General features: G+C 49.0%; 1 protein-coding gene across 1 annotated transcript; it reads left to right on the top strand.

The window, feature by feature from the left end:
- Window positions 1–605: 605 nt before the first annotated feature.
- LOC144486753 (zona pellucida sperm-binding protein 3-like) lies at window positions 606–15,169 on the top strand. The gene is made up of 7 exons (XM_078204780.1): window positions 606–634; window positions 14,106–14,221; window positions 14,304–14,407; window positions 14,499–14,676; window positions 14,764–14,890; window positions 14,971–15,057; window positions 15,140–15,169. The coding sequence occupies exons 2-7, from the start codon at window positions 14,106–14,108 to the stop codon at window positions 15,167–15,169; spliced, it is 642 nt and encodes a 213-aa protein (XP_078060906.1). The 5' UTR covers window positions 606–634.
- Window positions 15,170–15,684: the final 515 nt, after the last annotated feature.

Genomic DNA, 15,684 nt, shown 5'->3' on the forward strand with positions numbered 1-15,684 from the left:
TGTCTGTGTGGGTTTTCCCCGGGTCTCCAGGTTCCTCCCACACTGCAAAGATTTGGGGGTAAGGTGCATTGGCCATGCTAAATTACCTCTCAGTGTCAGGGGGACAAGCATGGTTGATACCTGGGGTTACAGAGATAGGATCTGGGTGGGATTGTTGTTGGAGCAGGCTGGATGGGCCGAATGGTCTGATTCTGCACTGTAGGGATTCTATGATTCAATAAATCTATCTGAAATTCCTACTCAACTTGCACACTGAGAGATCCTCCCAATAATTGTCTGTTTGATTTGTTGAATGCTTTCCCTTTCTGTCCAGGCAGTGTCTGCTGAGCTGCATTTTTGAAAATCTCAGCATGTTAGATGTGAAATATTGAAAGCATTGTGTTTGTTTATTCATTGTCAGTAATTTTAATCCCCAGAGAAACTCCTCCCTGTGGATTCCACTCCCACATAAATGTGAGGCTTCTTTCAACGCTCTCCCACACTGCCTCACTCGCCTCGAGTGCTGACTGGTTCACTCTCTGCTGCCAAAGTCGAAACATGCTTCGGGAATTCTCAATAACCATCCGTGTGCTATTCACAGTCTGGGAAGTGCAGAAGATATATTATCCCATCATCGCTGCTCTTGGCGTTCCCTGTAAGTGTCGCTGTTAACTCCATGCATCATGTTTCACTGTGGCATTTCTCCTCTGTACATCCAGATTCCTTTCACTCTCTCAGCTCATTGCTGGTCCTGGTAAGTAACACATGCTGAATTAGTGCTGTTGATGGTGAAGAAACATGAAGTATGAACTTATTGGAAAAGTTCCTGCTGGGCCGCATTTTAATCCAGATGCTCACAGACTCAGCTGATATTAGATAAACCCTCAATAAAATAACGAATGCTGTGTAAAAGTAATAATCATTGATCACTTAATCTCCAACAGTTATGTGCGCTCTTCCAGACAACCAGCAGTTATGGTAAACGTGTTGGATTGAGAGAGATTTTGTGAGTTAAATCGCAATTTGCCATGCTCAGTGTGTTCCATGTATCCGTCTCCAGGTGTCACACTGGAACACATCTGCCTAATTCTGTTTGTTACACAATCACCTCCTCACTTTGCCAGATGTCTCTTTCTGTTACTGAGTTGGCGTGGGCGTCTGTGTGTTCAGCATTTATTGTCCAATCGTTCTTGCTCTTGGGACGGTGCAGTAGAGGCACTTCTGCTGCTGTACTTTGTGATATAGGAACCCAAGCAATCCCAGACTCCACGGATTTTTACCCGGCAACCATGAAGGAACGGCAATATATTCCCAAGTCAGGACACGGAATAAAATTCTGATGCCTGCTTTACCAGAACACAGCAAGCTTTGATAGTTTAACACATCATTTGGACACAATGCCTGATGTAAAACTGCATGTTGCTATTAACTCAGATATGTTTTCAAGACTTTTTTTGCATTTCTAATTCTTTATTCTGCACACATTTTCAGATGTAGAGCAGCAATGTGACAGAATGGTGATAAATACGCAGACAAAGAGTTGAACATAGAATCCCGACAGTGCAGAAGGAGACCATCGAGTTTGCACCGACTCTCTGACAGAGCATCTTAGCCAGCCCCCTCCTTCTCCCCTTCACAACATTTAAGAAGCATTTAGAGGAACGCTGCAAACACCATTGCACACAACACGATGCAGGAAGTGCTGGAAAATGGGTCTGGAATTGTGCATGCATCATCACACAGGGCACTGCATCGAGAAGTAGCACATGTTTCACCTTACTGAGTTAGTGGAAAAGTGTAGCAAAATACTCTGTCATTTTTCACAGAGCAATTGGATAAGTTGTCCACGGATGTTGCCTCATGTGGAGGTTTCCATGTTCTTCTTCCAATAAGTAGAGACAACCCTGGTAATTATAGATCAGTGAGCCTCACTTCTGTTGTGGGCAAAGTTTTGGACAGGATTATAAGAGATAGGATTTATACTCATCTAGAAAGGAACAATTTGATTCGGGATAGTCAGCACGGTTTTGTGAAGGGTAGGTCGTGCCTCACAAACCTTCTTTGAGAAGGTGACCAAAGAGGTGGATGAGGGTAAAGCAGTTGATGTGGTGTATATGGATTTCAGTAAAGTGTTTGATAAGGTTCCCCATGGTAGGCTATTGCAGAAAATACAGAGGCATGGGATTGAGGGTGATTTTGCGGTTTGGATCAGGAATTGGCTAGCTGTAAGAAGACAGAGGGTGGTGGTTGATGGGAAATGTTCATCCTGGAGTTCAGTTACTAGTGGTGTACCGCAAGGATCTGTTTTGGGGCCACTACTGTTTGTCATTTTTGTAAATGACCTGGATAAGGGCGTAGAAGGATGGGTTAGTAAATAGCGGATGACACTAAAGTCGGTGGAGTTGCGGACAGTGCGGAAGGATGTTGCAGGTTACAGAGGGACATAGATAAGCTGCAGAGCTGGGCTGAGAGGTGGCAAATGGAACTTAATGCGGAAAAGCGTGAGGTGATTCAATTTGGAAGGAGTAACAAGAATACAGAGTACTGGGCTAATGGTAAGACACTTGGCAGTGTGGATGAGCAGAGAGATCTCGGTGTCCATGTGCATAGATCCCTGAAAGTTGGCACCCAGGTTGATAGGGTTGTTAAGAAGGCGTACGGTGTGTTAGCTTTTATTGGTAGAGGGATTGAGTTTCAGAGCCATGAGGTCATGTTGCAGCTGTACAAAACTCTGGTGCGGCCGCACTTGGAGTATTGCGTACAGTTCTGGTTGCTGCATTATAGGAAGGATGTGGAAGCATTGGAAAGGGTGCAGAGGAGATTTACCAGGAGGTTGCCTGGTATGGTGGGAAGGTCTTCTGAGGAAAGGCTGAGTGACTTGAGGTTGTTTCCGTTAGAGAGAAGAAGGTTAAGAAGTGACTTAATAGAGGCATACAAGATGATCAGAGGATTAGATAGGGTGGACAGTGAGAGCATTTTTCCTCAGATGGTGATGGCCAGCACGAGGGGACATAGCTTTAAATTGAGGGGTGATAGATATGGGACAGATGTCAGAGGTAGGCTCTTTACTCAGAGAGTAGTAAGAGCATGGAATGCCCTGCCTGCAACAGTCGTGGACTCGTCAATATTAAGGGCATTTAAAGGGTCATTGGATAAACATAAGGTTGATATTGGAATAGTGTAGGTTAGATGGGCTTTAGATTGGTTTCACAGGTCGGTGCAACATTGAGGGCCGAAGGGCCTGTAGTGCGCTGTAATGTTCCATGTTCTATGTTCTAATAATGCTAACTTTAATCTCCTCTGAACAATCCGCCTCGGCAAAGCTGTTCCCTGGACAAGCTCTGTCTCAATGGAGTGTGGTTGGGAAAGTTTGATGCCCCAGCGCTGAACTGGACTGTGAACCCGTATTGTTTCCACATTTGTGCACTTTCTTCTAACAATCGGTGAGCAGTGATCACACGAATATCCACGCCCCATATCTCCCTCCCAGGCAACCGCAGCCTGATATCTATTACAGTTAAAGCCCAATTCTGCACAGCTTTCAGTTCTTTCCAAGTTTGGGTGATTGTTGCTTTCACAAACAATAGCTTGTTATTTTCTACAAGATGGAGCAGCAATCCCCCATCTCAGGAATCACATTTCTCAAGGTTTGCAGCAGATTCTGAAAGACGTGCTGGTTAGGGTGCATTGGCCGTGCTAAATTCTCCCTCAGTGTACCCGAACAGGTGCCAAACTATGGCGACTAGGGGATTTTCACAGTAACTTCATTGCAGTGTAAATACAAGTGTATTTGTGACACTAATAAATACAATTTAACTTTAAAAACTTAGATTCTGTAACGATTAAAGACAGTTTGATCCTGTTCAGTTCTTCATTTCACAGTCCATTACTGCTTTTGCAAAGCCTGTCTCCAACAGGAGAAACTCTCTCAAAGAAAACACTCTAAATATATGGACTAATGAAAATTCTAATTTCAGACTGAACTCTCATTGAATACTGCTGCTTTTTCTTTTGCAAACTCCCTTACAGTGAACTTAGTGACGATTGTGATCCTATCTCAAGGACGATGTGGTCTCTCTAAATGTGTCGCTCGATACCTGGTGTCCATGGCAGCGGCAGATCTACTGGTTATTATAGTTGATGTGATACTCAGACAGATTCCCATTGCTTACGCCGCACACTTCCTTTTTGTATAGAACATTAAATTGTGTAATATACATGGCGTCCTGCTTTATGCAATAACTGACTGGTCAGTCTGGTACACAGTTGCTTTTACCTTTGATCGATTTGTGGCAATCTGTAGCCAGAAGCTGAAAGTAAAATATTGCACAGAGAGAACGGTGACTCCAGTTGTGGGAAGTGTGACGGTGCTGTTCTTATTGAAAAATACTTTCTGCTACTTGATTTTAACCAGTGAATATATACTGTTTAACGCGCCTTGGTTTTCTAACGTGTTAGACAGCTTTCTTCTTTCAAGGATATGGGGAGCAGTAGAAACAGTACATTATATTTTAACTCCATTTGTCCCTTTCTTGCTGATCCTGCTGCTCAATGCGCTGACTGTTAGACACATTCTGGTGTCGAGCGGGGCCCGGAGGAGACTCCGGCTCCACAGCAGTGGGAAGAATCCCAGTGATCCTGAAATCGAGAAGCGAAGAAAATCCATCATTTTACTCTTTGTCATCTCAGGAAATTTTATCTTGCTCTGGGTGATGTTTCTGGTGAATTCTATTTGCTTGCGAATGGCCATGATGCAAGATAATGCATCAATTAGCATTTCGGATGTCCTACAAGAAATCGGTTTCATGCTTCAGCTTTTGAGTTCTTGCACAAATACCTGCATTTATGCAGCAACTCAGAATAAATTCCGTAACGAATTGAAGTCTGTGCTGAAATATCCCATCACTCTCATCTTGAAATGTTGCTGGGGAAGCAAATAGAAATTAAAACATGTCCAGAGCAAAACATCCCGCCACCGATTGCTATTTCATTGTTAGCTTCAACAAATATGCAGCAATTTGACTTCATGCAAACAACTGGATAAATCATTCCAACCTTTAACATGTTAACAAAATAAGATAAACAAACAACTTTCCACCTGGATCAAATAATCTGCTTGTTCTTTCCATATTGTTATATTTTTTATTCATTTATGGGATGTGGGAGTTGCCGGCTGGACCCAGCGTTTATTGTCCATCCCTCACTGCCCCCCATTTCAGAGGGCATTTGAGAGTCACCCACACACAAAGAACAAACAAAGAACAAAGAACAGTACAGCACAGGAAACAGGCCCTTCGGCCCTCCAAGCCTGTGCCGCTCCTTGGTCCAACGAGACCAATCGTTTGTATCCCTCCATTCCCAGGCTGCTCATGTGACTATCCAGGTAAGTCTTAAACGATGTCAGCGTGCCTGCCTCCACCACCCTACTTGGCAGCGCATTCCAGGCCCCCACCACCCTCTGTGTAAAAAACGTCCCTCTGATGTCTGAGTTATACTTCGCCCCTCTCAGCTTGAGCCCGTGACCCCTCGTGATCGTCAACTCCGACCTGGGAAAAAGCTTCCCACTGTTCACCCTATCTATACCCCTCATAATCTTGTATACCTCTATTAGATCTCCCCTCATTCTCCGTCTTTCCAAGGAGAACAACCCCAGTCTACCCAATCTCTCCTCATAGCTAAGACCCTCCATACCAGGCAACATCCTGGTAAACCTTCTCTGCACTCTCTCCAATGCCTCCACGTCCTTCTGGTAGTGCGGCGACCAGAACTGGACGCAGTACTCCAAATGTGGCCTAACCAGCGTTCTATACAGCTGCATCATCAGACTCCAGCTTTTATACTCTATACCCCGTCCTATAAAGGCAAGCATACCATATGCCTTCTTCACCACCTTCTCCACCTGTGTTGCCACCTTCAAGGATTTGTGGACTTGCACACCTAGGTCCCTCTGTGTTTCTATACTCCTGATGACTCTGCCATTTATTGTATAACTCCTCCCTACATTATTTCTTCCAAAATGCATCACTTCGCATTTATCCGGATTAAATTCCATCTGCCACCTCTCCGCCCAATTTTCCAGCCTATCTATATCCTGCTGTATTGCCCGACAATGCTCTTCGCTATCCGCAATTCCAGCCATCTTCGTGTCATCCGCAAACTTGCTGATTACACCAGTTACACCTTCTTCCAAATCATTTATATATATCACAAATAGCAGAGGTCCTAGTACAGAGCCCTGCAGAACACCACTGGTCACAGACCTCCAGCCGGAAAAAGACCCTTCGACCACTACCCTCTGTCTCCTATGGCCAAGCCAGTTCGCCACCCATCTAGCCACTTCTCCTTGTATCCCATGAGCCTTAACCTTCTTAACCAACCTGCCATGTGGGACTTTGTCAAATGCCTTACTGAAATCCATATAGACGACATCCACGGCCCTTCCTTCATCAACCGTTTTTGTCACTTCCTCAAAAAACTCCACCAAATTTGTAAGGCACGACCTCCCTCTTACAAAACCATGCTGTCTGTCACACCTGTGGGTCTGGAGTCTCACGTAGGCCAGACCGGGTAAGGATGGCAGATTTCCTTCCCTAAAGGTCATTAGTGAACCAGATGGGTTTTTCCAACAATTGGCAATCATTTCATGGTCATTGTTAGACTTTTAATTCCAGATTTTTATTGAATTCAAATTTCACCAGCGGCCGTGGTGGGATTTGAACCTGGGTCTCTGGATTATAAATCTAGTGACGATACCATTGTGCCACCGCCTACCTCGGCATGTCCTTGTCGTAACATACCATGGAATAGACCCAGAGGTCTCAGCTAAAAACCATCCATGTGATAACTGAGCCACATTGAGGATTGGTGATTGTTGCATTGTGTCGATGCCATTTGTTCTCCAGATGGACAACTCCTCCAATGAATAGAGGGCAATCATTTCTTTTTGAATCAAGATTGACTTCACGGTATTGGCGATTGAAAAGTAACTTTATAATTTCACGCACACCCTGGGTGGGATTCTCCCAAACAGATTCTAAGAGCTGAATTTGTGTAAAAACTGGAGTAAATCCTGCTGCTTTTTTCAGGGGGAGTTTCAAAATGAATCTCCCGCACTCTGTGCATCACCAAGAGCCATAGCGCCAATCCCACTGAAAATCAGTGGACGGGGCCTATTCCCGCTGGAGAGGCCGGCAGCGTAGCACTGAGCGGGACACTGTGCCTGCTCCCATCATTCAGCGCCGAGATTGGCACATGTGCAATAGGCCCGCACTGCCGGCCTCCCGATCGCTGGCCAGCACGGCAACGCCACCCGCAATTGCTGGCCATGTGACCCCCCCTCCCCACCCCCCCCAACCCACCCGATTTCTGGCCTTCTGGACCCAGCCCTCCGGCCCAACCTACTCAATCGCTGGCCTTCCGGATGTGTCTGGGCCGGCCATGACCCAGACCCCACCACCCTCTCCCGCCCACCACACTCTCCTGGCCACCTCAATACTTCGATCTCCCCCCCTCCCCCCGACCCTCTGCAGTCTCGATCCCCCCACACTACCTGTTATCACGCTCCCAGCCCGGTCTTCCGATCGCATCCCTCCTCCGCAGCACCGAACCTCCCCAGCAGGACGACCCCTTCCCACTCCGATGGCCAGCCCCGTTCAGCCCTTCTCTCCCTCTGCTCGCGATCCCCATGCAGAGTGGCAGCGGAACCTCTCCATTTATCTGCCCCCCCCCACCCCCATGTGCCCTCTCCGTATGCGCCACCTCCCTCGGCCCCATACCCTTGGCACTGATCAATGTCCGGTGGGTTGTGCCAAGGTGAATCCTTGGCACATTGGGGGCGGTGTGTGGTGGATGGATGGTGGGTGGGTGGGGGGTTCAGGGGGTTGGGATGGGGGTGCGGATCATTGGATGGTGGCAGAGAGAGAGAAACGTTTTGTCCGATTATTCATCCCAGCTCCCCGGTGGAGGCCGTCCTCATGTGTGCGGAACTTGGCTATCAGTCTCTGCTCAGCGACTCTGCGTTGTCCTGTGTCGTGAAGGAGACCGCTTTCCCGAAGATCAGAGGCTGAATGACCGTGACTGCTGAAGTGCTCCCCCACAGGAAGCGAACAGTCTTGCCTGGTGGATTGTTGAGCGGTGTTCATTCATCCGTTGTCGTAGCGTCTGCATGGTCTCCCCAATGTACCATGCCTTGGGACATCCTTTCTTGCAGCGTATCAGGTAGACAATGTTGGCCGAGTTGCAAGAGTAGGTACCGTGTACCTGGTGGATCGTTTTCTCAAGTGAGATGATGGCATTCGTGTCGATGATCCGGCACGTCTTGCAGAGGTTACTGTGGCAGGGTTGTGTGGTGTCATGGTCACTGTTCTCCTGAAGGCTGGGTAGTTTGCTGCGGACAATGGTCTGTTTGAGGTTGTGCGATTGTTTGAAAGCAAGAAGTGGCCTTGGCGAGATGTTCGTCTTCATCAATGACATGTTGAAGGCTCCGGAGAAGATGTCGTAGCTTCTCCACTCCGGGGAAGTACTGGACGACTAAGGATACTCTGTCCACCGTGTCCCGTGTTTGTTTACTGAGGAGGTCGGTGCAGTTTTTCGCTGTGACGTGACACACGACAACGCAGAGTCACTGAGCAGAAACTGAGAGCCAAGTTCCGCACACTTGAGGACGGCCTCAACCGGGATCTTGGGTTCATGTCACATTATCTGTAACCCCCACAACTTGCCTTGGCTTGCAAAATCTCACTAACTGTCCTGTCTGGAGACAATACACATTGGGACTAGCTTAGTAGTAACAACTGGGCGGCATGGACAAGTTGTGCCAAAGGGCCTGTTTCCATGCTGTAAACCTCTATGACTCTATCTCTTTAACCTGTGTTTAACGCTCTCTCCACTCACATTGTCTGTACCTTTAAGACTTGATTACCTGTAAAGACTCACATTCCAACCATTATTTTGTAAATTGAGTTTGTGTCTGTATATGCCCTGTTTGTGAACAGAATTCCCACTTACCTGACAAAGGGGCAGCGCTCCGAAAGCGAGTAGGTTTTGCTACCAAATAAACCTGTTGGACTTTAACCTGGTGTTGTGAGACTTCTTACAGTGTTTACCCCAGTCCAACGCCGGCATCTCCACATCATCAAATGATAAAGGCAAGTGTCCCATATGCCTTTTTCACCACCCTACTAACATGCCCTTCCGCTTTCAGAGATCATTCCGATGGACAGTGGCAACCCGACACCATCCTTGGTGCCAAGCGTCACTTCAATGGGTTGCCACTGTCCATCAGTCAGAACATTGAATACAGGAGTTGGGACGTCTTGTTGAAGTTGTACAAGACATTGGTAAGGCCATACTTGGAACATTGTGTACAGTTCTGGTCACCCTATTATAGAAAGGATATTATTAAACTAGAAGGTGTGCAGAAAAGATTTACTAGGATGCTACCAGGACTTGATGGTTTGGGTGATAAGGAGAGGCTGGACAGACTGGAACATTTTTCTCTGGAGCGTAGGAGGCTGAGGGGGTGATCTTATAGAGGTCTATAAAATAATGAGAGGCACAGATCAGCGAGATAGTCAATATCTTTTCCACACTGTCTGTGTGGAGTTTGCACATTCTCCTCGTGTCTGCGTGGGTTTCCTCCGGGTGCTCCGGTTTCCTCCCACAGTCCAAAGATGTGCGGGTTAGGTTGATTGGCCAGGTTAAAAAAAAAAAAAATTGCCCCTTAGAGTCCTGGGATGCGTAGGTTAGGGGGGTTAGTGGGTAAAATATGTGGGGGTAGGGCCTGGGTGGGATTGTGGTCGGTGCAGACTCGATGGGCCGAATGGCCTCCTTCTGCACTGTAGGGTTTCTATGATTTCTATGAAAGGTAGGGGAGTCTAAAACTAGAGGGCATAGGTTTAAAGTGAGAGGGGAGAGATGAAAAAGTGTCCAGAGGGGCAATGTTTTCACACAGAGGGCGGTGAGTGTCTGGAACAAGCTGCCAGAGGTCGTAGTTGAGGCGGGTACAATTTTGTTTTTTAAAAAGCATTTAGATAGCTACATGGGTAAAATGGGTATAGAGGGATCTGGGCCAAATGCGGGCAATTGGGACTAGCTTAGGGGTTTAAAAAAAAAGGGCGGCATGGACAAGTTGGGCCGAACGGCCTGTTCCCATGCTGCAAACCTCTATGACTCTATGACCTGCACTGGCGGGGTGGGAAACCTTTGCAAAGCCGGGTGATTGGGTCCTGGGCTCGCTAAATAGATACTGAGCAGCTTCTGCATATTGTAATCAGCCTCACGTCCCGGTTGTTGGAATTATGTCACATTATCAGTAACCCCCACAGCATGCCTCCTGGACTTGCGGGTTATCCTGTCTGGAGACAATACACATCTCTTTAACCTGTGCTTAATGCTCCCTCCACCCACATTGTCTATATCTTTAAGATCTGGTTGGCTGTAGGGATTCGCATTCTAGCGTTCCGCTGTTCGGACGGAATTCCACACCGTCCCAAAGCCTATGCCCCCCCTCCCGGGTCAGGTGCCCCACAGCATGAGCCGCGTCACGGAAATATCCTCCGTGCCTTTTTCCACGTCACCGAGGCGTTTCCTGTACGGGCTGCTGCTGCACACCTTCCACTATCGCATCCTCACCTGTCGCCCGGATACACCTTGGCGGCCTTGTTGCCGCCGGGCGGTGGAGGTCCCCAGTACAGGTCCCTCTACGGAGGGATCTCCCCCAATTACATGGGGGACCTGGAGTGGAGGGTGATGCATGCAGCAGTTCCGCACAACCGTAGGATTCACTGGTTCACGGGCTCCAAAGACTGCCCCTTCTGTGGCCTTGTGCAGTCCATGGACCATGTCGACATTTTGTGTCTCAGGTTGCACTTCCATTTTGTTTTCCTGAAGAACCTTTTATTGATGTTTTGTTTGCACTTCAGTCCCACGCTCCTGGTCTCCGGGCACCTGGTGCGGAGAGGGGCGGGTCAGGGTGGCGACCTCCTCGTGAACCTGCTCCTGGGCCTGGCGAAATGCGCCATTTACAGGTCCAGGCAGCGGGCGATCGAGGGGGCCGTCCATCCTGACTGTCTGCCCCTCTACCGCGGCTATGTTCGCGGCCAGGTGTCCACGAGCGCAGTTGACACCTTCCGCACCCATTGGTCACCGCAGGAGTTGGGGTGCTTTATCGATCCGAGTAATCACATTATGATTTGATGTTTTAAGTTTCCTTTGTATTTTGATTTTGTTCGGGCTGTTCCCCCTCCTTTTGGGGAGCTGCCCCTTTTACATTATCCCTGAGTTAATTTGAGTTGGTTTATTTGTTTGGCCCTAAAAGAGGCTCACTGTTTGGAACACGGTCGCCTCGCGACGCAGCTCTCCCTCGTCAGAGTAGCGCCTCTCATGCGAGAGCCGCTGCTCAGGAATCCGCTCCTGCAGCCGGATAACTTCAGGTGGCTGGCGGAGAGGGGGGCTGTGGACGCCGGGGTGACCAGGATTGGGGACGTGCTGGATGGCGGAGGAGCGGGCTGGATGAGCCCCCGTGTGCTGGCTGAGCGCGCGGAGGTGGCCGTCCGGCGCACGGCCAAAGCCATCCAACACCTTAAGACGGTTGTTCTCAGCCCCGAGTGCACACGCGGTCTCGAGGTGGCGCAGATGTGCGGTGGGATCCCACCTGAGCGTTCCCCTGCTCGGACGGAATTCCACATTGGCCCAAAGCCTATGCCGCCCCTCCCGGGTCAGGTGCCCCACAGCATGAGCCGCGTCACGGAAATGTCCTCCGTGCCTTTTTCTACCGCGCGGAGGTGTTTCCTGTACGGGCTGTTGCTGCACACCTTCCACTACCGCATCCTCGCCTTTCGCCCGGATACACCTTGGTGGGACTTGTTGCCGCCGGGCGGCGGAGGTCCCCAGTGGAGGTCCCTCTACAGAGGGATCTCCCCCAATTACGTCGGGGACCTGGGGTGGAGGGTGATGCATGCAGCAGTTCCGCACAACCGTAGGATTCACTGGTTCACGGGCTCCCAAGACTGCCCTTTCCGTGGCCTCGTGGAGTCCGTGGACCATGTCTACGTTCTGTGTTTTAGGCTGCACACCCTTTTTGGTTTCCTCAAACACCTTTTACTGATGTTTTGTTTGCACTTCAGTCCCACGCTCCTGATCTACGGGCACCTGGTGCGGAGAGGGGCGGGTCGGGATGCCGACCTCCTCGTGAACCTGCTCCTGGGCCTGGCGAGACGCGCCATCAATAGGTCCAGGCAGCGGGCGATCGACGGGGCCGTCCATCCCGACTGTCTGCCCCTCTACCGCGGCTACATTCGCGGCCAGGTGTCCCTGGAGAGGGAGCATGCGGTGTCCACGGGCGCGGTTGACGCCTTCCGCGACCGCTGGGCGCCGCAGGGGCTGGGGTGTATTATCGACCCCGATAATCACCTTTTGGTTTGACGTTTTAAGTTTCCTTTCGACTTTGATTTTGGTTCGGGCTGTTCCCCCCTTCCTTTTGGGGAGCCGCCCCTTTTACTTTGTCCCTAAGTTAATTTGAGTTCGTTTACTTGATTGGTGCCGAAAAAGCTACTTGATTGGTATCGAAACAAAAAAAAGAAATGCCTGAAAGAGGGAGGAGGGGGTGGGGGGGGGGTGGGGTTGTGGGTGCTGGGTAATTGGTTCAATTGTTGTTATTGATTCTGGAATAATTGCTGTCAGCTGAGTGTGGGCTGTGTGTATAAAAGGTGTCGCTTGGTGCCTGAAGGGATGGTTCAGTTGTTTGGGATGATGGGGGATTTTGGAGTGAGGAGTTTCTTCCCAGTGCTGGTGTTAGTTGGAGCTGTTTGTTGCTCTGATACTTGGCAACAGTTTCCAGGCCACAGGTTTCCATGGATAATAGTCAAAGCCACCCCGAGGCCTCAGACATTCCCTCCTCCTGGGCCTCCCTTTGATTCCCATTTCTGAGGGTCAAGGTGTGTCTCCAGTGCAGAGTGTGAGGGTGCAGTGTGGAGAGGACAAGCTGCTGCTCAGGGTCCAGCTGGATTTATTTGGAACCAGGCACCTGGTTAAAGCTGCTGATCTGACCCTGGGGACAGCAGGTTGTCGGCCAACCAGGATCTACTCTCAGAACCACACTGTCCTCTTTGACTATGGACTCCATGAGTGTGGCAGCAGATTGCAGGTAATGTGAATCCTCAAACTCTGCCTCTGAGCTGGGGCTGTAGGTTGTTCCCCACTCTTCACTCCAACACTGGGTGAGATGTCATTGATATTGAGGAGATAGCTGTCTCCTGCTTTATAAACCCCAAACTAGCTTTCTATTCAGGATTGTACTTCACTTTCACTGGTCTGAGTCTCCAACCCCATTGTCTGGAAGCTTCTCTTTGCTTCCTCCAAGCTTTTCCTCTTGAGGATTTTCAGTTTGATTTCCCCTCATTCAGATCAACTCCACTGAGGGTTGGGTTTCAGTCCTGTTTAATCCAATTTTGGGATGAGTCTGAATGTAATGGGAATTGAGATGGATTGGACTAAAGAGGGACTCCACACTTCCCACTTTCCCAGTCATTGGAATAAATGGGGCCCTGATTACAAACTGTTTCCCGGCTCCAAATTACTGACAACTTGTGGCTCCTTTTCCTGTTAACTGAAGCTTTTATTGAATCACTTCCCTGTTAATTGATTCTGGTCTTGTGCTAAAGATCTCTCCTTGCAGCAAGGGCTGAGGTTGCATAGCAACACTGCTAACCAGATGAGGCCCTTCTGCCTGTTCCCCAGTCATTATGATCAGGACTGAGCTTCCCACAGCCTCCATGTTCCTGTCCTCACAACATGATTCCCTCAATGGCCAGAAATATATCCCTCTGTCCTGAATATCCTCAGTGAGTGACCATTTCCCAGCTCTCTGGGGCTGGAGAGAATTCCAAAGATTCATCAGCTGCTGAATGAAGAAATTCCTCATCACATAAATCCTAAATGACTGACCCCCTGCCCTGAGATGACCTCCCCGCTTACAGAATCTCCAGCTTGGGGGAAGCAGCCTCTTCACACTGACCCTGTCAATCCCCCTGAAGAATTGTTTTAATGGGATGAGTTCATTGTTAACCCCAGTGTAGAACATTCTCATTTCAGATCAGTTCTTCATTCCTTGAGCTGCTGTCTTTCAGATGACTGGAGATTTCCTGATCTACAGCACCCACCTGAGCCACAGCCCAGAGTATCATGGATCTGTTATTGTGAGAACCAATGGAGCGATCGTTCCCATTGAGTGTCATTATTTTAGGTGAGAATCTTTACTCGATTGTCAAGATCTCCAGCTGCTAGTGACCTCTGACCTTGTCCTAAAATGCCTGCACTCTTTCCAGGAAGGGCAATGTGAGCAGTAACCCCATCAAGCCCACCTGGATCCCATTCAGCTCCACCAGGTCTGGAGAAGGGCATCTGTCATTCTCACTGCGCCTAATGAATGGTATGTGATGGGTGGATGGGGAGTGATTTCCTGTCCTCATTCACTGGGAGTTACACCCACTGTCTCCAACCCTTGTCCTCTCGTCCTTCAGGTGACTGGCTTACAGAGCGCACTTCGACTGTCTACTACCTGGGTGAGCTCATTCACATTGAGGCCTCTGTTTCAATGAGCAACCACATGGCCCTGAAGCTCTACATTGACCGCTGTGTAGCTACATTGAGGCCAGACAAGGACTCCAGCCCGAGATACAGCATCATTGACTACAATGGGTAAGGAGCTCTCTGCTTTCTCCAGCTGCTCCCATCTCAATGGCTTCTCTGGATTCACTTCATGTCCTTTTTTCCATCTTTCTTCAGCTGCCTCCTGGACAGCAAAGCTGAGGACTCCTTTTCAACCTTTGTGTTGCCAGGAGACGAGCAGGAGCCGGACAAGCTCCGCTTTGACCTGGATGCCTTCCGTTTCTTTGGAGATGAGCGTTCCTTGGTAAGAGGAAGCTGATCATTGGGGTCTCCATGTTGGGAGGGAGTCACTAAATAACCACTTGTGTTGAATGTGTCCCTCAGATTTTCATCACCTGTCACCTGAAAGTTGTTCCAGTGGATCAGAGATTCCAGGAACAAAGCTTGTACTTTGCAGAAGTTGCAGAATGTGTAAGTTCCCCCTCTCTCCCTCAGGGATGTGTTTGTGTGGAGAAGTGATGCACAACCTGGTTGACTGATTTCTCTTGTTTAGCTGGGCCCCATTGGAGGAATCGAGCTTTGACATTTGTGCCTGTTGCCATGTGGGGAAATGTGGGGCCACAAGGGATTTGGGATTTGGATCCAGAGGAAGGAGAGATCTTGTAGCTGAAGCTGGTAGGACATTGATCCTCTAGATGTGGGAGCTTCCCCCTTTCCCCTCTCTAACTGGAATGGTTGATATTGCAGAGAGTGAAGCTGGATTGAAGTGGGAGGCTGAGGCCTCACTTGGACCCCTGCTCATTCTGGATACTGATGGGACCAACCTGGCAACAGCCTCCCTGAATGAGGCTGAGGGAAGGATACAGGAGAGGTCTCCAGGGGGTGAGTTGGCTGACTGCTGGTTTCCATTTCCCCCTCAGTGTTAGCTTCACTAACCATTGGTTTCTCATTGCTTTGTAGGTGTGGAGTCTGAGGTGGTCCTGATTGTGACCCTGACTGTGACAGCTGTCTCTCTGATCTCTGCTTCATTGATCACCTTGTTCCTGTACAGGAAACACAAACAAACTCTGTTCAACCAGTCATCAAATGATCAATAAA

The sequence above is a fragment of the Mustelus asterias genome, unplaced genomic scaffold, assembly GCF_964213995.1.
Source record: "Mustelus asterias unplaced genomic scaffold, sMusAst1.hap1.1 HAP1_SCAFFOLD_448, whole genome shotgun sequence".
NCBI classification, from domain to species: Eukaryota; Metazoa; Chordata; class Chondrichthyes; order Carcharhiniformes; family Triakidae; genus Mustelus; species Mustelus asterias.

What these genes read in the sequence shown, in the direction of transcription:
- LOC144486753 (XM_078204780.1), top strand. Translation starts at nt 14,106, where the DNA reads ATGACTGGAGATTTCCTGATCTACAGCACCCACCTGAGCCACAGCCCA. An exon ending in CTCACTGCGCCTAATGAATG is followed by an intron (nt 14,408 to 14,498) that starts GTATGTGATGGG and finishes CTCGTCCTTCAG; the next exon opens with GTGACTGGCTTACAGAGCGC. An exon ending in TTGGAGATGAGCGTTCCTTG is followed by an intron (nt 14,891 to 14,970) that starts GTAAGAGGAAGC and finishes TGTGTCCCTCAG; the next exon opens with ATTTTCATCACCTGTCACCT.